We start from the raw sequence: 21,090 nt of genomic DNA on the forward strand, positions 1-21,090 counted from the left end.
TGTCAGTACCCAGCATAGGGTCTGCCCTCACATACCTACAAGCACACCTGGTAACACACTGGCTTAGAGGCAGTGCCAAAGTCCAGGGACTAACTTTCTCAGAATTGCAATGAGACCCTGAGATCCATTTTTCAGATGACTGGATCGTAAGTAAACAATACGATGATGCTCAGTAGCCTCAGAGTAACAGCTTTCTTGAATTCCTCTTAAAAAGCACACTTTCTTGACAATGCATGCATTAACAGGAGCTTCCCACTCACTCACAGATCTTGTGTCTTTCCCAACACTGCGACAAGCACGGACATCACATCCAAGAGCTGGTGCATGTCAGAAGGGCTCCACTGTGGGTACTTACAGGTTCTCCTGAGGTGGATCATTCTGTAGGTGCCTGCCTTACTTCTACAAAAACCAACACACAAAACACCCCACTCCCACACGGATGGCGAGAAGAGCATACGTACCTTCTGTGACAATGGTTGGCGGTTGTAAGACAATGTGCCTTTGGGCCACGCCAACAATGTACGGCAGTAATTGCTCCTGGAGGTCCCCAAAGCTACGGAATTCCGGGACAGTAAACACCAAGTTGTCATTGGTAGCTATGTGCTGAAGCTCTGCCCTGGAGGCGGCCTGGGCTCCGAGGCCAAATGAGAACACGCTAGCCTGCTTCAGCGCTACCACCCCGTCGCGGATCTCGTCACTAGAAGGCCCAGCACTTATGAGGACCAGCACCTGGGGAACCCCTTCCTCCACTCGGCTGCCCCCTGCCCGGGTGAAGTGGTTCTCCACCACGAAATCAAGGGCAAGGCCGACATTGGCCAGCTCCCCACCAGTGAACGCCAGGGCTTTCACTGCATCCAGAACCTGGGCCTTGGTGGAGTAGGTGTCCAAGGAGAATACGGTTCTGGGCTCATCACTATACTGGACCACCCCCACTCGGATCTGCTGAGCTCCAACTGAGAGTCTCTCAAGGAGATTTACAAGGAAGTCGCGAATGACTGCGAAATGGGCACTTCCGGTGTTGTTTGATCCGTCAATAAGGAAAATAATGTCTGCAGAATCTTGTGCTTTAAAAGAAAGAAATGCAAAAAATGTGAAAGCGTTAGAACAAGTGACCACATGCATTGTTCAGTGTTCTGACATGTTTCTTTGGAAACCAATAAGAAACACGAAATATGGACAAACAAAACACATGTTGATTAAGGAATGTGAAATTCTCTTTCAGTTCTGCATTCTGAATGGATAAGAGGCAACTTCTTAGGAACCATGGTGTAAAACGGGGCACTTATATCGGATTTTCATTTGCGCCACCTCTGTAGTTACACTTCAAAACATTGTAGTCACCTTTCTGAGAAATCATGGGCACATATTCCAGAAATTTCTATGAAATTTGGTGGGAGATGTCATTGCATGGAATTGTGCATTACTATACCCACAGGAGAAGATAAGGGGGTGCGTGCTATGAACAGAGGTCCAAACATGGTTTCTAAATTTTGGACATTTCTCTTATAATCCTCAAGTAATTATAGGAATTTTCTTTGTCCAAATCCACAGCTAGGAAACAGAATCTCAGGTTCACGGTTTGGTGACTTATCATCCCAGTATGTTAGACACTTGATTCCTTTGAGCAACGGTTTCTTCTCTTTTCTTTAAAAAAACAAAATGGCAGCAGCCATGCAACTCTGTGAATTTGAAAGGAAAAACTCAAGCCAACGTAAAAGTTTTCATCTTAAAAATACTTTCTTAGATGTTTGGTTGATCTTTTCTTTTTTTTAATAATTGATTTTATTTAAATTCAATTAGTTAACATACAGTGTATCATTAGTTCCAGACGTAGAGTCCAGCAAATCTTCAGTTGTATATAACACCCAGTGCTCATTACATCAAGGTCTTTTCTTTTTTCATATGATGTTTAGTTGCATGGAATTCACATGCAGGTCTGGGATTAGGCTAGATGTCTTGCTCATGTGTTTTTGCTATTGCCTCTGTATTCAATCACATAATGCAGAACAATGTTAAGGAGAGTGATATGAAACCAGTCATGACATAATTATCCAACCTTATTTTTATGACATCCTAAACTGATTGCCTACACAGATCACAAGCCTCTAATAAACCCTGAATCAGAATTAGCTCTGGGGCTATACAGATGGACATGAGATCGGAGACCTAGGCCTCTCTTCTCCCCACAATGGCAAGCTAGAGACTCCCATCCCGTTACAGAGAATGGGGGTTACACAGCAGCACTGTGTAAGGAGTGGCAATCAATAATTTATAAACCTAAGTAGAATATTTCAAAAGGTCAGCTAGAACATTTAATCAGACTGATTTAAAACTAGAAAAAAAGCCAAATCAGTTTGGTGAATGCTTTTTAATAACTGAAATGTGTGTCAGGAAAAGATTCTATGTGAGCATATATGATATTTATATTCTGAGATTTTAGGAAGCTGTATTTAGGGTATAATCACAACATGATACATAAAACTTTTCCTTCTGACCTTGTTAGTGGTCAGTGGTCAGTTCTTACATGTAAAATGAATTTTTCCTTATGCCAGCAAAATTGCTTTTATCTTTGCTATGGAAACAGGATATAAATCTAATATCATAAAACTCAAGAATTTTGCTATAGTGATAGTCTGTTCTTTCCCAAATACTCTCATAGTGTCAGATGAGCCAGGGATTACTAGAATCAGAACAGGTCTTTCTTCCCCCACTTACACAAAACTCCTGACATTTTTGCAGATGAGTTCCTTGTGTAGGGAAAGATATCAGCTTGGAAATATGAGATCTATTGAAAGGGTTAATTTGCTACAGTGATTAGGATCTTGTATTTTTTATAAATGTCACACAAAAGTATGAAATAACAGGGGGCCCTTGCTAAGCAGGCCAGAGCATTTGCTACTCTTTAGCCAAAACATACGATTCCTGAGGGATCTTTGGGAGGATGCAGTGCCACAGAAATGGCCCATGGTGTCATTTGAGTCAGAGGCCTGAGGCTCTGCCAATCACACCACTATATTCCTCAACATTTTCCAGGCCTGAACCAATGCCCCAGAGAGACAATGGTAGATCTGCCACTCACTCAGCACACCAAGTCCCTTAAAAGAAGGGTTAGCTATGAGCCTAGCTAGGGTCAGTAAGAGAAAAATGATGCCTAAAACCAGGCTGACACATTCCTTGTTAGTTTTACTTTTTCATTAATTTATCCCACTATTATTCTGTTTTGGGTGCAATTTCCAGGAAATTCTCTTTATGGTACATAAAGAGAAGCCCTATGAGAAAATCCTTGAACTTTTCTCTCCTAAAAGCTGAAGAGCAGCAGGTCATAAAAAAATGTTGGATAATTTGTCATCACTGAAAAAACAACATTGTCCTCTAATGCACACAATGATGGACACACAAGGGCATGCTGTGTTATCCAGGAGAGCCGAAGCCTCAGACAGACACGGGAGCTATGGGTTCTTGTGTACAGCAAGCCGTACCAATGACCAAGATTAACCCTAAGGATAACCAGGTGTCACTAAAAGTAAAAACATGACGTTGTCTGGCTTGCTGCTTTAACGGCTCATGTATCACACCCTCTGTGGCATTTTCCATTGAAAACTTTCAGGATGTCCATGGAAAAATCAGGCTCCTTTAACGCTGTTGGAAACACTGTTTTCCTGAGCATATTTGTGTGGGTACAATGCCTTCCTTAGCTCATGAGATGCTTCCTCTTTTAAATAAAAATAAAAAGATCACATACATACCACCTATGCAAACATTAAATTGTAGATTGATTTCGTGAGTGCTTTGAATCTGTATTTTACAAAGAAAAGAAGGCTCACACCAAAATCCTCACTGAATACAGACCACTTTTAGCTTTCGCTTCAGTGCAAAGCTTTTGTTTCTTAGTGGTATGCATATGCAAAAGAATGGCAAAGAAATTTTTAAAAACACAATCTCCAGAGACTGAGTACTTGAGTAGAGTTCATTTAAGAACACTGGGGACTTGTTGGCAAATTGAATTTAAATAAAATTAAAAAAAAAATCCTCTCCAACTAATATTTTATCCACCAAGCTGCCATGATACATCAGTACATTTGCTGATTTATTAGGCAAAAGTCACTTTCTGGTTGTGCAAATACTGAGAATCAAACTTAATGAGTTTGCAGAAGTAAACCTATGATATTTCATTCACGTACGCCTGTGTAGAATGACATTTACCCGAATAAAGTTGTAGTCTAATAAAAAGAGAATAGCGGGGACCATTAGCATTGTATACACATCCATATTTTATGATCAAGAACACTCTATGGGTAGAAGTTACCTGGTGGACAGGTAACGGGAAGAAATAGCGCTAACTTACTAGCAATCTCTATACTGCCCTCTGACTACCTCTCCCAAAAACCATAAGCAGAGAATGATTATTATTTTACTTTTTGCTGTGGAACATGCAGTGGGATGTGATACTGGAGGAATTGCAAAGTGAAGTTAATCAGAAAAGGCAACATAAACAGATTAATGTTCCACCCTGGAGCTGCTAGTGGCTTGGATACTAGAAGACAGAGATGCTTTCTTGGCATAAAAACAAAGGTTTTATCACCTGTGTGGAAACGTACTCTATTGACAGGCTCATTGTTCGTTTAAAGAATGGTCAAACTCACAAAGGCAAACTCATCCCGAGTCGGCCAAACCAGCAATAGAGAAAACACGTCCCGTTTCTCTACTGATCCCTTCACTGTTTCCGTATGGATGAGTTCTCATCCCTCCATTCAGAAAGGTGATGGTCGGTGAACTACTGACACTGAGACTATCGGAGAGAATAAGAGGTCATCATAGATACTCTCATGTCGTTTCCTTGTGGCCCAGAGCATTTGGTTTGGGATGCTCTTGGGGGTGGTTCCCCAGATCCTTCTCTTATAATCTGGCAGGATCGACACGTCCGTCATAAAACATACATGAGGCGTGTCACTCATAGCAGAGAACACGTTCTGGTGTCAAATGTAAATAATCCAGGCCGCTGCTTGCTCCCCTGTCAGAAGTAGACCTGCTGGCAAGGGCCTTAGAGTTCCCACACCTGTCACAGCTGAGCGTATAGGTGACCAATGGGGAGACCCTCGATGAACAACTTGGGGTTGGTCAGTCCTTGGAACCCTTCTCTCCTCTCAACTCCATCTGCCCAAGACGACTGTTCCTTCTCCCGATATCCATCAACTACTTCTCCAGCGCTCGCTTTCTGAATCTGTTTCGGGAACCTGACACCCGTACTGTGTTCCTACAATTCCCCCATTACCCTGATCTCAATCCAGAAAGCTACACCTTTCTGGAATAAGACCAGACTCCACATGCCCTCGTGTCTTTCCACATGCCCCTCCCACGCGGCCCTTTAGATTGGCCAAGTTATGCCTCAAAATCTCAACTCTTTTCTTCTCCATGCTCCATCCAACTTGTTGAATTAACAAGAGAGGCCGACTTTTGACTTCCTATCTCTGAGCCCCTGGGAGGGGGTGGGGGTGACCACTTTGGAAAGCTTAGGAGGAACGGGCGGATCTTGCTCATAGGGTCATTTCTGGGGTGCAGAGCCTGCTTTCTGAGGCTGCTCCCCACTCACTCCTCTTGTTCGGAGGATCCTCCACCTCCCGGGCAGAGCAAGTGCCCTGAAGGATCTTTGTCCTTCCTAAGGGACTCCTTCACATCACGCTCAGCCTGCGCCCACCCCACACACCCTGTGTTCACCTCCAGGGACTTTAACGTCTGTGTGGTAACCCTGGTAAGCGCCAGCCTCCCTGGTCTCAGCTGCCCCTCCCCAGGGGCCCTCCATCCCCTGGACGCTCTGCACACGAGGGCCGCCCCTGAGCAGCCCTCAAAACTACCGCACCCCCCGGTTTGCCCCCAGTCTCCCCCGTGCTCGGTGGCTCACACACCAGGCTGCCTCTAGGGCCCTCTCTCCCTCCCAGTCCACCCCGCTGTCCCCATCTTCCCCAGGGCGGGACCCCCGCGTGGGCTGTTGCAGGGGCTGACTCGCCCCCTCCTGGGGGTTCCTTCCTGAGAAGGGCCTCTTGCCTCTCCATCACTGTCTCTCTTTGCAAGTTCTGCAGGCACTTCCAGCACCGGCCTTCGCTGCCAGGAAGCCTCCGTTCCCGGAACAGGTGCCAGGGATCTGGGTTAGATGCCTGCCTCGTAGGACCCGGCAAGTGCCTCCCATGGGATCCTAATAGCAGACAGGCGTTCTTTAGAGTCCAGATTTACCTGTTTCACAGAACACCCCCTTGGAGGCAGGTGAAAGCTCCAGTTCAGGAGACTCCAGAGCACGGTCAAACCTTTGTTTTTAGCCCCGCGAAGAGCCATCTCCTCCCGCCCCCCGCCCGCCCTAGCCACGGGCTTGCTCTAAGGCCAGCGGTTGCCAAGCTTACGTCCAAAGAACAGCGAGGCGGGCAGCAGCCTGGCAATGTTGCCATTACCTGTGATGTCTTTAAGGGTCTCCGTGCCTCCAGCCCCTTCCGGAGCCACGGATGATTGCACACAGGACACTAAGTTTCCTACTATGTCATGAAGTGAGGTAAAATTCTCTAGGTTGAACACATGCATATTGGGCGGTTCGCTTGCTATTTCTTTTAAGGCTCCTTCATCTGCATCCTCAACTCCAATTGCAAACACGTTAGCGTCAGCAGACTTAAGTTCCGCTGAGGGCAGAGCAAGGCGGTCGTCGGAGTGTCCATGGGTTAACACTACGATAACCTGAGGGACTCCGTCCCCGGCCCGGCTTCCGGCAGCCTCAGTGAGGTGGTGCTGCATTACGTATTCTAATCCTTTTCCAGTCTCATTGCTTCCCCCAATATAAGACATGTTGGAAATGTGGGAGAGGACTTCTTGCTTAGTACGGTAGGTATTTAACAGGAACTCGGTATGTGGGTTGCCGTTGAACTGGACCAGAGCAAAACGGAAATCACTGTCTCCCACAGCTAAAGATTTTATAACATCATACAGAAACTCTCGAACAAGTTGGAAATGTTCCTTTCCAATGCTCCAAGAGGAATCCACTAGAAATATTATATCGGCAGCAGCACCATTTTTGACATCTTTAAAAAAAGACAGTGGTTTAGATGTTTCTCCTGTTCAGGCAAGGACTTCCTAGCGGCGCAAAGCCTTCCTCCCTACGCTGCCCGGCCTTGTACTGCACTGCTCCCCGGGAGCCCCGCCCGGAGGCCGACTTACCTGAGCCACGGGCACCTGGCCGCGGGGACGCGACACCAGCTGGTGGCCACTCGCTGGCCCCAGTCCCATATGCAATGACCCCATATGTGAGCCAGTAGCAGGCTCCAGAATGGGGAGGGGGACAGTCCCTGGAGTGTCTTTCAACTCAGGCGTGATTCTCTGTGACAGTTTGAGCCCCCAAGACCCACCTGATGAGACCAGAAGCCTATCTCCCATCAGAGACAGCCAACCAGCGTTTTACGAGTTCATCCTTCAGTTTGGGCTCTGAGCCCCGAGAAGAAGGAACAGTGAGAACTTCTACTGCTTTACATTAGCTAGCCTCCAGCACTTTGGATAATTTGCAAGAAAAATAAATGTAATCAACCTGTCTTCCTTACATGAAGACTCGTGAAACTGTAGAGAAAGGCAGCGTCTCATTTTTCTCAGACTTTTTAGCAGGAGGTTAGTGCTCTAACTACTTCCTATGTATTTTTCAGGGCCAGGAAAGCCTTTGCAGATATGGAACACTATTTATGGTTTTCAAAGATGAATCCAGTCCTCTCTCAAAAGTGGAAGCTGGAGGCTCAGAGTGCCAGGCTGTGGGTGGCCAAAGAGTGCCCTTCTGCACTGTAGGCCAGGCTGGCTGCACACAGCAAGCTCCTGGACTCTACTTACCTCAGGCTGCCCTGACGCTTCAAGCAATGTCCCCCTTTCCTTAAGGTAGTGCTCACCTCCCTGCCATCTAAGGACCATGGACCTCAGGCAGGAGGATCCCTGCCAGAGGCCCAACCCTCCAGGCAAAGGGGAGGAAGACCCGAGGCCATGCCTCCGAGCTCATAATGCACGAAGTATTCCTAAGTTTTCTAAAACTCTGCAAGCAAACTCTTAAGAGGGTTAATTCGGATCTATGTTTTCAAATAGTTTTGAGAAACTGATTTTTTAAAGATGTGATTCTACATGAAAAAAATGTCTTTTTGCATCTAGAATTAGAGAGGAAGGGTGATCCATGTGTTCTGTTTTCAAGGAAGAATAATGTTCATTCTCAGTAATTGTCTTGTCCTGGTTTTATATGGCGTGAGACCAAAGCAGTGCCAGAAATGCGGAAGAGCTCTTCATTTGGCAAAATGTTTGTGATACTCATGCCCAATGTAAAAACAAACCACCTGCAAAACAACTCCAAGATATCAAACCCAAGTTTTAGCAAAAATAAGCCATCTCTCACTGGATACAGAGCATCTGGAAAAGTCTGTACACTGAATGAACATCCCATAACAAGGGGCTTCACCATTCCTTCAAAGCAAGTCTAAGTTCTATCTCAAGCTCATGAGGTCTAAGATCTACAATCAGAGAACATATTCCTTTGAATAAAAGTAAGAAATATTTCCGGATCTTACCTGCTTGCTGCTGTTGGGCACGGGTAAGAGAAAAGCCTGAGAGAAAAAGACAAAAGATGGCCACCAAGGGCAAATGTCGATGTTTCCTCATTTTGAATGTGTCTAAGCACCAAGTGGGAACCTGAACGAGAAAATAGGGCAATGATCAGTTTTGATACTCAGATTACAAGCTAGTGCATCAAGGATTTATCCCTTTTGTGAAAACTGGTTTTGACTAAACAATAAATGAGACTCTTTGAGTCTAGTGATTATATCCCTTTTGTCGTAGCTTAAAAAAATGCAATTAAATTTTCCTTCCTCTCAGATTAAGGAGGACAGCAAGTCACCAAACAAATGGCAGAAAGAGTCAAGAGTCAAGGAACGTGTGGGCACAGAAAGGGACAGGTCTGTGATACCCAGCTGAATTTTGTAGACCCAGTTTGTAGGAATCCCTACTGTTTACAGAAAAAAATGGACTTTGCCCAAATCAGACTGTATGCAAAACACAACTGTGACTTCTGGGACCACTTCAAATCTTGCCCTTACTCTGTGGTGGGCAATTTTTTCCCCAAGAAAACCTGCTGTGTGCCAACCACCAATCTCAGAATGGAACAAGTGCAGGGACGCTGAATTAGCAAGCCTGTGAAGGCAGACCTGAGGGTTGACCTTCTTCCTACCTGGTCTCCCATTCAGCTGGTGGCTACACACGTGACTTCCAATTGGCCAAGCTCATGTTCAGATGGGCTCAGTAGCCTGTGTCACCAGACCTTTGCCCTGCAAACTGCATCATCTCCACACCCCAGCTCAGAAAACACCCCCACTCTAACAAACTCCCAATGGCATTTTTATTTTTCGTAGAAATAGGGGAAAAAATCCAAAAATCATATGGAAGTTCAAAAGACCCAGAGGAGCCACCACTGTCTTGGGGAAGAAAAATATAGCTGGAGGTGTTGCATTTCCTGATTTCAAAACATCTTACAAAGCTATAGTAATCAAAACAGAATGGCACTAGAATAAAGACAGACATATGGACCGATGGAACAAAATAGAAATCCCAGAAATAACTTCAATCCCATGTATGTGTCAAATGATCCTTCATCAGGGTGCCAAAGCTACATGATAAGGAAAGAATAGCCTCTTCAACAAATGGTGCCAGGAAAACTGTATATCCACACGCAAAAGAACAAAATTAGATGCTTACCTTACAACATGTACAAAAACCATCTCAAGATGGACTAAAGACCTAAACATTAAGAACTGAAAGTATAAAATTCCTGGAAGAAAATGTAAGGATCTTCATAACATTGAATTTGGCAATGATTTCCTGGATACGACACCAAAAGTGTGTGCAACAAAAGCAAGAATAGACAAATTGGGACTAGATCAAACAAAAACTTCTGTGCAGCAAAGGGAACTATCAACAGAGTGAAAAGCAATCTACAGAAGGGAGAATATATTCTCAAATCATGTATCTGACAAAGGGTTCAAATCTGGAATATATAAAGAAATCCCACAACTCAACAACAGTAACAAATAATAATTGTCTGACTTAAGAATGGGAAAAGCGCTTGAATAGACATTTCTCCAAAGAAGATACACCAATGACCATTAAGCACATGAGAAGATGCTCATGACTCATCATCAGAAAAATGCAAACCAAAACCACAATGAGCTATCACCTCACACCCATTAGAATGACTACTATCAAAAAATAGTTAACAACAATTATCAATGAGGAGGCAGGAAAATTGGAAACTTGGTGCCCTGTTGGCTAGAATGCAAAATGGTGCAGCCACTATAGAAAACTATATGGAGGGATCCCTGGGTGGCGCAGCAGTTTAGCGCCTGCCTTTGGCCCAGGGCGCGATCCTGGAGACCTGGGATCGAATCCCACGTCGGGCCTCCGGTGCATGGAGCCTGCTTCTCCCTCTGCCTATGTCTCTGCCTCTCTCTCTCTCTCTCTCTCTGTGACTATCATAAATAAATAAAAATTTTTTAAAAATCTTAAAAAAAAAGAAAACTAGATGGAGTTTCCTTAAAAAGTTAAAAATAGAATTACCATGTAACCCAGCAATCCCACTTCTGAGCATATACCTAAAATAACTGAAACGGGGTTGTGAAGAAATATCTGTACACCCAAATTTGTTGCAGAATTACTTACAATAACCAAGAGGTAGAAGCAATATAGATGCCCATCAATGGATGAATAGATAAATATGAGACATGCATACAGTGGAGTATTACTCAGCCTTAAAAAAATGGGAGGGGGGGATTCTATCCTATGTGACATCATGGCTTAACCAACCACACCACCCAGGTGCCCTGAGGACATACACTTTAAAACAATGTAAAAGTACATTGCAAGTGTGCTATCCTTGATTCTTTCTATTCAAATTAAACATTGGATTTTTCTATCATCAAAACGCATCCTACTGGAAAACTGTTTTATGGAAAGATTGTCCACGTCATTTAGATTCTACTGGATTCTTTCAAAAAATATAGCCAGTTCTTTCTAAAACAACCTGCAATATTGTAATAGGTCAAAACCTTTTTTTTTAAATGTGGCATCCACAAATTTCAAAAGACCTGTCAACCTCTCACAAATGTGTGCACAATTGTATCTGTGTATAAAGGGTTTTCTGAGAGTGGGGTCCATGGTCGCATGTGACTCTGAAAGCATCTAGTCTACCTCCCCACTAAAGTGTAAGCACCATAGCATCACTGCTTCCATGATAAATTTTAATGCAAATCTTTCAGGGTGTCCAGCTCAGTTGTTTTAAATATTTGATTGATGCACAAGATACATGATTAAGAATTAGAGCAAGAGAAAAATCATAGGGCCTCATCAGTAATCACTGGACCCATGCACTCCATGTGGAAAAGAGCAGGAAGGGAGACAAGATCTGCCCACCCACTGCTGGGTGTGGGATGGGAGTATCACCGGTCTCCCGAAGGCAACCTTCATAAACAGGGGACACTGGGTGTTCAGCGGTTTGCCAACAGCTTTTTAATCATCCCTCCATCTTCCACAGCATCACATCTAAGAAGTCAGATTCTCAGAGGAATCCACGAATCCTCTCATACATTAAACCCTGAGTAGGGTCTCTATTGAGAAACTCCAAAATAATTTTCTCATCTTCGATAAGGCTCAAAAAAAAAAAAATCTAAACTCTAATGAGATGAAATATCTAACATCTTCCAGAGGCATTACTCACTTCAACTCTCCTCTAAGGAAAATGAATTTTATTTACTTATTTATTTATTTTAGGAAAATGAATTTTAAATTGGTTGAAAATGACATGTAAAATTTCTTTTATTTCCGAGATATTCATCTTTAGAAGAGTAACCCCATAAAAGAAGTGCTACCCATTGAGAACACAAAGTAACGAAGTGAGTGTGCAGGGCGCAAGAATTATCTTTTCTAAAATCTACCCAGATATTAAGGAGAAGAGAAGGGAGGGGCGGGGAGAGGGGGGGCATGAGGACAGAGGGTAAAAGCTCTTCCTGTCCTAGAGACGATGCTTGTGTTGCCCAAGCCCCACTCATGACCGATGAGCTCACGTGGTTTGGCCGAGCTGATTCCCAGTTGGGGAAACTGCCTTCGGTCCCACACACTTTTCTTGCCATCATGCTTGGGAGCCAGTCATGTGGTTCAAGTATTCCTAGCCCAGCTGCTGAATATTTGTTAATGTTTCTGTTTGCAATTAAATCTATTCTATTTATCATGTCATGCAGTCCAAGTTTTTTAAGTGAAGTTGTTAAAAGATGTCAAACCTCATCTTCCCACATGATCACCGGGCTTGCTCATATTAATAAGGGAAAGGATGCAGCCACTCCCTCATCACCCCCCTCGCAAACCTCCCCATCACCCCAGCAAATAGAGACAAGAGGGCACAAGTAGTATTTAGGGCACTTCTATCTCGCCTGTGGGATTTCATGTCCTCCTTCCAACACCCCAAGGGCAGCACCCCGCCCACCCCCCTGCCCATTTTATAGCCGGGAAACTGAAACCAGGTGAGGCAACGCGCTGTGCCCAAGGTCACATGGATAAAACAAGTTAGAACCAGAATCCTCACCAAAGTCTGCATTTGCAAAGCCCATGGGAAGAATCCCAGGAAACCCTGAGAGACCATGCCAGGTCTGGCCCCAATCCCGAGGAAACTCCCCATCTCTTCTAGGGAAAAAATAGACTTCCCTGGGGACAGAGTCTGTGTCAATAGAATCCATTTGTGTGCCACCATTCTTTTAAATATGAAAGAAAAACCAGAATTGGCCGCTTGCAACCCTTGGGTTGGGTGGGGTGAGGCCCTGGTTCTTCATGTCACAGATTCTGTGTCCAGAAGGCAACAGATTTGATCATAGAACTTCATTTTCACTCTTATCTTTCCATTTGGCATTAGTAATGCCTTTCCCCGCTCTGCCTCATTCTGAAGAGGATTCGAGGTGCCTTTCCATTTGAAGCAAAGATACCTCTTCTTACAAAGATTGCCTCACAGAGACCTCTGACTCGCAATCGAACTGGGTCGTATTCCAAAGACTTTCCCAAGCTATTTTGCAACTCCATGAAATTAGTTTTCATAAAGTCTACTCAAAAGCTTTTTCATTTTCCATGTCTGGAAATCTTTTTTTAAGAAAGAGACACACACATGCACACAAGGAAATCATTTTGAAACAAAGGCTTAAATATATCCAGAGGCCTCATTTTGAGGGCATTTATTGGGTCTTTTCCGAGCACGGCTGTTTTAAAGTCAGGTTGGTCCTCCTATCAAGTTCTGGGACGTCTGTTAACTCTGATGTCCTGTGTAAAGTGAGAGCTACGGAAATCGTTGAAGACCAGGCCGGCATGTGTCCTATCTGCTGTGAGAGAAGAAGTCACACTTCAGGAAACCCTAAGGGTCTTGAGTTGGCAGTCACTCTCCTTCTCCTTCCTTCTCTTACTCCCTTTCCCTTCTTGTAGGAATCCTGGGTAAGGAGTCCTCCTCACCTGCCCCTCACTGGGAGGAGGAAGTAAATTGAGAATTTTTTTTTTTTTAAGATTTATTTATTAGAGAGAGAGAGCACACAGAGAGAAAGGGAGAGGGAAAAGGGAGCCCGACGTGGTGCTCGATCCCAGGACCCCAGGATCAGGACGCAAGCTGAAGGCAGACTCTTAACCAACTGAGCCACTCAAGTGCCCTGAAAAGAGGACTTATCAGGTCCTCTGTTAGGAAAGGAAGAAGGTGGGATTTAATGGATTCCTGCCACTTGAAAGAACTTTGGGGGAATCCTCAAAAGCAAATGTATTGGAACATCTGGAGAAACCGCCCTGCCCCCAAATCGGAAGGTGGTCTTTTAACTGTTTATTTTACAACTTGAACCTCATCTTTCCCTTCTGTGAAAATGCACAAGAGAGTATCAGCCGCACATATGTATCTGTAAACCATTATCGGTTTGACCCAGGCTCTGAACGTGTTTCCTGTGATAGCGAAATGTTAACTCTTCTGATTATGTGTGTTGGCTTGGCCTTGCTGCCACCCACCATGTCCTTGTTAGACACTCAGTAGCCAACCCAAGATCTTTCATCTCTGGCTCCTCCTGGTAAAATCAAGTAAAACGATACCCGTTCAGCAGCTCATGCATTTAAACAGAGCAATACAGAAAGGGGGAGGCTGTTTGGATGTCCCCCCTGCAAGTGGCCTCCTTCCTGCATGAGGTCACGTGTGAGTGTGTGCTGAGCACTATCGGGGTGAGCTTCCTTCCCCCCTTAAAGGCAACCTGAAGAACCTCTCGATGAGCTGCCAGATATTTGGAAATTGATTTAAAAGACAGATTCCTAGGGTACAAGGTAATAACCAAGAAGCAGAAGTTTCTACGTCTGCTGCAGTTGGAAAAGCCTGACACCACCATGCACATGTAGAAAACATCTTGCCCTCTTGAAGACAAGGCAGCCAGGCACGGCTTTTTCTCCATTTATACTGCTAATGATAAACATTCAGCAGAGGCTAGATCAGATTTAACATCAAGGCAGAGAGTGCCTTCGAAAACACTTCAAAAGAAATTGCACAAACGTCCGTCCCGCTCCAAGAGACACGGGGCTGCTGCCCCAGGCTGGCACTGGCCTCCGCACCCCCCCAACCCCGCCTTCCCTGGCCACGGACTCTGCTGTGCCACTGCAGAATGACTCAAAGAGGCTAAAACGTTCTCACTCTAGTAAGGACAAATTAAACATTTTTGCTTTCTACTCTGAATCACCATCAAGCCTGGAAGAGAAAATTATTTTAAAATAGACTTTATAAAAAAAATTAAGTTGAAACATCTAATTCAATATTATCCACACTGGATTTAGGGTAACAGCCTGGAAAAATTCTACTTCCTTACCTCTCTACCAGTAATGGTCAGCTAATCTCCCCAGGCTCGCTTAATTTATGTGTAAAATAAGGCTAACTGATAGACACTCGGACAGATGGGGTCCTGCTACGATTTCCTTCCATCTGTTTCCCGGGACTGACCGGGGCTGGGTCTCCCCCTGACCCCATGACAAACAGAGAACCCCCCAGGGGCACATGGGGCAATCTGTGAGCCTCGGCCCAGCTGGCTCTAGCTCTGGGTGCTGGACCCAGGCTGCTGAATCAACTGATGAAGATTGCAGAAGAGAAAAACCAGTTTCCTGGAATGGCTTCCCTTGAGACCTGAGTCATCTCCAGCTGCTGTTCAATTTTTAATTTTCAAATTAAATGGACCCATGAGCTCTTGCCTTCCAGTGGCCAATTCTCGACGCTCTGGATCCGTGAAAACTAAATGTATAGTGCACCCCAGGGAAATTTCTCAGAGCTGCTTCCCACTGTGCTTTCCCCTGGCCGCCCCTAACTCGTGAAGCACGGCCGTGAGTCTGAGCATTCAGGGAACGCAGCAGGATCACACTACGCTAGAGGCGGCCGGACCCCCCCACAAAAGACTCACAATTTACCTTTGGGAAAGGGTTTGGCAAAATTTTTCATGTTTGTCTTATTTTTCTCCTCTTGAAGATTTAAAAAAAAAAAAAAAAACAATGACTCTCTGCTAACTCAACTTAGAATACACTACTCCGTAGAAGACTGGTCAATGGGAGGGGGTGCCTTTCTTCACATGGGAGACCCTAAAATATTCTCTAACGACTTTTACTTCCTTGCTATCCCTGGTCCCGGGTATCTGCTTACGGGCTCACATTAATATGGGCAGGAGCGCCCAGAAATGCTGACTGTGCTCTGCTACTAGAGCTATGACCTCAGGCCAGTAAATCACCTCTCTGAGCGTCCGAAATGTCAAGGGCGTGGAAAGCATCCACCAAAGGAGTCATTTTTTTTGATATTGAAAATAGCCAAGTGGAAATCACATATTTGCCAAGCAGAGGGTGGAGTCTCCATCTCAGTCTCCCCCCCCCGCCCCCGCAGCCCTCCTCAAACCCCACAGCCCCCATGTACACCCGGGGAGCACAGCAGGGCTTATCAAGCTTGAACAAATATGGGACCATGGGGACCCACTAGAGGGTTAGGTACCTTCTCTTTGAGTTCTGTTGCTCAGGAGCCTGACTGTGGCTAGCTCAGGCCAAAAGCCTAGGCTAACCCTATGTCTGAGAGTCAGTAATATATATATAATATATATAATATATTATTATTATTAACAAAGATTTAAAATGGGAAGTTCATAATGATAGTCTGCAAGAATTCTTTAAAACAGGCTCAATCAAGTACATTGCCTATTGGGAGAAAGTAGCAAAGGGATGGCAGTGAAAAGTCTGGGGATTTGGGGGGAATGACAGAATCAGCTCATCTTAACGTCATTCCTGCCAGTTTTAAAGTTCAGGAATCCTACCTGGAGACCGCACGGCCTGAAAGTGTAAACTTGCTTGGGTTCTGAAACCACTTACTGTCCATTTAAACTTTTCTCAGGAGATGAGGGCAAAATGTTTCTCTTATAAGCTCTTATTTGGTTAGTGTCCGTGTCGTGAAATTATTCGAGAGGGCAGAGTGCCTCATTTCAAGGCATAATTTCACCTCAGCGTCTGAGCACAGAAAAAAAATGTAAAAATCCTAAATTTAGTTCTACTTCAGATATTACAGTCCCATTTAAAAATACATGTGTTTAAACAGTCTGAAGTTACCCGTGAGCCCTGCTGAGATGGCTATGGACCTACTGCCTGCAAACCCAGAACCCCACCCTGAAGGACTCCCACCCCTTGGAGATTTTTCTAGAGCTTGGAAGGATACACCGCCCTCTAGAGGAAAGAAAACCCGGCTGCGTTTTCAGGATAGGCTCCCCCCGGGGATGAGGGTGCTCGCTCGAAATTTCATCTCCCTCCCAGAATTGAGCTCTGAAACCAGAAGGTGTTAAACGGGCACTGAGGGGGGCACTTAATGGGATGAACACTGGGTGTGATGCTATATGTTGGCAAATCAAACTCCAACAAAATAACACACACAAAAAAAGCAAAAAAAAAATTATGCTTCCAAAAATGGACATAATGTGGAGAGCCCCCATAAACCAGGACGCTGTGCGTGCTGAGTGGGGGGCGATCATCCCCCATGCATTAGAGGAAGCAAGCAGCATCTTTTCCTTAAAGCGGAGGAGAACCTTCCAGAATTTTTACACTGGAAAGACAGACATCATATCTGGAAATGCGGGGGAAGAAGAGAAGCGTCCTTGTCTAGTTGCAAGCGGTCTGAATTAGCAGCAATTTTTTAAAGCTTCCCTGCCTTGAAATTGGAATTATGTTGGGCCTCCATTTCCTCAGCTAGAGCTACTATTGGGATTTTTTTTTTTTTAAATGTCAGGTCACTCCTGGAGCTGTCGACTGTTGGTGCCACAGCGGAGTGGATTTTCCTGCCTGCCTGCTTTCCACAGCGAAGGCACCATGAGAGCCTGTGGGCCGCCGTGGATTCTTCTCCAAGACCTAACAAATCCTCTCGGGTTCCTCCGAGAAGAACAGTGACAGAAATGAATTGTCAAATAAAACTTTGGGCTGAGGTCATTGGCATGCCTGCGAGGCGGTCCCATGGGACAGACTTTGTGGCTTGCTGGTGACTTATAAACCCTAACTGTGGAATTTCACATGCAAGTGGGTGGTGACACAGGCTGCTGGTAAGGACCATACTTTATCTCCTTGTCTAAACATGCTGAGCAAGCTCACAGGCCGGAAGCTCCCCAGCAGGAACTCTCTAGCAACTTTCAAAAGGGACACGGGACAGAGGACCCGAATGGCAAGCCGGCTTCCAGCAGTGCCCCCTGCAGCCCCCTGACCCAAAACTACCGTCAGACAGGGAGCTTCATTTGAGCCACAAATCAATCATTAGAGGGGTTTCTTCCTACTTGATCATCAGTGATGTGTTAGGTTCTAAGCTACAAAAATGACCGAAGGGGCTCCTGTGGACAGAATAAAGGGGGGTGCAGAAATAAAGGCATTTCTATCCAGAAAGATCTCATATCAAAAATGCCCTGAAAACCTCTCGTTTGGACATTTGCCATATTTCCATCGGCTGAGACCCACAAGCATGGTGGGGTGGGGCACACATCCTTCCAAGAGCTGGAAGCCAAAGGCTAACCCTTCTAGAGGCTTCCCCGGCCACCTCCCAGGAAGGTGGGGTGGCCACTCCCTCCAATTCCTCCATAGGAAAAAGGCGGGATGGCCACACTTCTCCAGCTTGGTGTGGCCTTCTCCCCCAGACCCTGTTCTCCACCCAATGTCTTCCTGGTTCTCTCACTGCTGGAGTTGGGGAAAGAGAAAAATAAGCCTCACGGTAATGACAACCCCTGGACTCAACAAAGATGGTCAAGACCACGAGACCATTCCTATATGTTGAGTTCCTACAAAAGCCCCTCACCCTCCACATCCCTGTGTCTTCACCCTCGGCAGCAAGTCCAGGTTAAGAATGAAGTAAAGTACAAATACCATCCCGGTGGCCCCCAGCCCCAGAGGTGGCCTGAGTGAGGGAAGCCCACTCCGGTCCAGCACTCCAGTCCTGTAGCCCACGCCCCTGCCTGCCAGCAAGTTCCTAGCACCTTTTCTCCACGTCTTGGAGAGCCCGAGGGAGCATAAACCCATTTCCCCATTAGTTAGAGTAGAATAGGACAGAAGAACGCTGTCCTCTGGGGGGAACCTAACACATGGCCCGTTCCAATCCAGATGTAAATCAGCAATGGGATCCTCCATTGCTTGGCCATCTGCTTCCCTGAAATGGTGAAGATCTCAGCCACCCACTGGTTCTGCAGCCTCTGCAAGTGATTTCGCATCTCAGAGCCCGCGCCTCGGATTCTGCATCTTCCAAACCAGGGAGCCACACCTCAGTGGCTCCCAACCAAGAATCTCTGCCATTGTCTTTGGCCCAGCAAAGAACTCAGAAGTTCTGCTAATGTCCAGCAGCCAACTGCTTTGCAATATAACTTCGGTCAGGACCCAAGAATATTAGATTTTTAAAGCCATTTCTGTCTCGATTTTTTTGAAGTCTTAAGAATGGGTGCCCTGGGGGACACCTGGGTGGCTCAGTGGTTGGGCATCTGCCTTTGGTTCAGGGCATGACCCCAAGGTCCTGGGATCAAGTCCTGCATGGAGCTTGCTTCTCCCTCTGCCTGTGTCTCTGCCTCTCTCTATGTGTTTCACGAATAAATGAATAAAATCTTTAAAAATAAAGGGCAAGGGGAAGAATGGGTGCCCTGGGAGGTTGAGAAGGATCTGCCCAAGGGCTCTGAGCACCTTTGCAGCTCTCAGATCCTACACTTCTTGGGTGGAGAGAGCTGTGTGCGGGGTGAGAAGCTGGCTGGCATGGGTCAGCACCCCTGCACTCCCTCTGGGAGCAGGACACACCCCTGCGCTCACAGCAGCTTGTTCTTGGACTCCAGACCAGCCTCTAAGTGTGAAATGCTGATCTGTGTCACACTCCCCCGTACTCCCTTGGGCCCTCCCAGGGACCCCACCCTGGTCCACTCTCTAATGCTTGAAACCAGTACCCAAGGCAGGCTGGCAGCTGTCAGGGAGCACTTTCCATCCTGGGCGTCCCAGATCGGCAACAGGCCTTGGGTTCCCAGCTTGGCACCCGCACCCCATCTGGGCAACCTGGGGCGGCCTCTCAACCCCAGGAGCCCTGCCTTATCCACGGGGCCTGCCACCCCAACTCCGAACACCTTCTCCTCCTCTGACCTCGGCAGCTCCTTTCTGCAACCGCCCCTCTCCCGGCCCAGGGCAGAGACTCCAACAGTGAGCTCGGGTTCCTGAAAAGAGGAAGCCCGGGTGGTACCGGTCGAGGAACTCTTGACCTGGCCCTGAGCTGAGACACCAAAGTGGCCCCAAGCCCCCGAGGACAGCGCACGCGAGGCCCCGGGGGCAGGGAAGCCCACCTGCCGCACCCACCTGGGGGACAGCGGCTCCCCAAGGGCTGCTGCTCCACAGGGAGCTCTTGAACCCTCGCCAAGGCGCTTCTGCTAACCAAGCATATTCCCCCGGAGTCTGCGAGGGCGAGGGGACGTCAGAGGGCCAGCCGGGCATCCCGGCGGAGGGGCAAGCGCAGGATGGGCACAGCAAGCCCCGGGCGCCCCGCGACGGCCGCCCTCGGCCAACCGGGGGAGCCCCGGGGCCACAGAGTGAGACGAACACCCAGCGGATCCCCCGAGGGCCAGGAACACGTCTGGAACAGCAACCGCGAGGGCCCCCCAGAAATGCTCTCCCGGGCCCGTCTCCTTGTTGCCCGCAGGCTCCAGGAAGCAGACGGGCGCGCACTTACCCTGAGCAAATCTGAAGAAGGCTACGTCCCTGGGCCTCTATAGTCACCTAGGTTCGCATGGCTTTCCCCACTCGCGGCGGCTGCTTTCCTGTCTGCAGGAGAGGAAACCCTGGCGTCCTCGCCGGAGCCTGGAGCGCAGGAGAACTGAGTGGCCTTTGGGGGAAGACTGAGCTCCGAACTGGACCCGATCCAGGGATCCAGGCAGCTCCTCCTCCTCCTCCTCCTCCTCCTCCTCCTCCTCTCCCCTCCCCTCCTCCCGACCCCTCCTCTCCCCCTCCCCACTGTGGGCCTGACCCAACTGTAAATGAAAACCAGACTCCCTGTGCTCTGTTGCTTCTGGCCCCGGCTGCAGGCTGATGTCACCCACCGAATACTGTCTTCACCCTACAAGCCTTTAGCCGGACTCCTGCAAACCCCAACTCTTGAAAAGAAATCCACCTCTTCCACTCAGTCGTCACCTTTTGGGCTGGGCCCCTGGTGGCAAAGGGAATGAAGTTTAGAGGTCCCCCCCCCCCCCCGCCCCGCGGGTATCCATGGTTTTCCTGCAGTGTTTTCCAACACCATCTGCAGGGAAAACAGGAAATGCAGTCTCCCCCTCCACCCTTACCACGCCCTCCCATTTCTCCTTGAAGTTTCTGAATAATCGAGACTGCTCCTAATAACCTCCCTTTCAAATAGAAAAAACCGGCAATTCACATCGCCTTGGCCTTCCGCCAAAGCAAAGCTCTGTGCACCAGTAGTGAAAGGACAAGGATCTGAAGCTACTTCTTTTTGAAAAGTTGTCTACACAAGGATTCTGCGCGCGAAGCCGGTGG

General features: G+C 46.9%; 1 protein-coding gene across 2 annotated transcripts in view; it reads right to left on the bottom strand.

Moving 5' to 3' along the window:
• The window catches only part of COL6A3 (collagen type VI alpha 3 chain), an 81,088-nt gene extending 60,671 nt beyond the window's left edge, over positions 1-20,417 (bottom strand). Inside the window, exons 1-4 of one of the 2 annotated variants that reach the window (XM_072796800.1) lie at positions 20,276-20,417; positions 8,568-8,688; positions 6,441-7,058; positions 462-1,064 (exon numbers count right to left, since the gene is read on the bottom strand). In XM_072796800.1, the coding sequence (XP_072652901.1) occupies positions 462-1,064; positions 6,441-7,058; positions 8,568-8,658 (1,312 nt within the window). In that variant the 5' untranslated portion in view covers positions 8,659-8,688; positions 20,276-20,417. The remainder of the gene's footprint in view (positions 1-461; positions 1,065-6,440; positions 7,059-8,567; positions 8,689-20,275) is intronic. The other variant, XM_072796802.1, reaches the window with a different exon arrangement.
• Positions 20,418-21,090: the final 673 nt, after the last annotated feature.

Source organism: Canis lupus, chromosome 24, assembly GCF_048164855.1.
Source record: "Canis lupus baileyi chromosome 24, mCanLup2.hap1, whole genome shotgun sequence".
Lineage (NCBI taxonomy): Eukaryota > Metazoa > Chordata > Mammalia > Carnivora > Canidae > Canis > Canis lupus.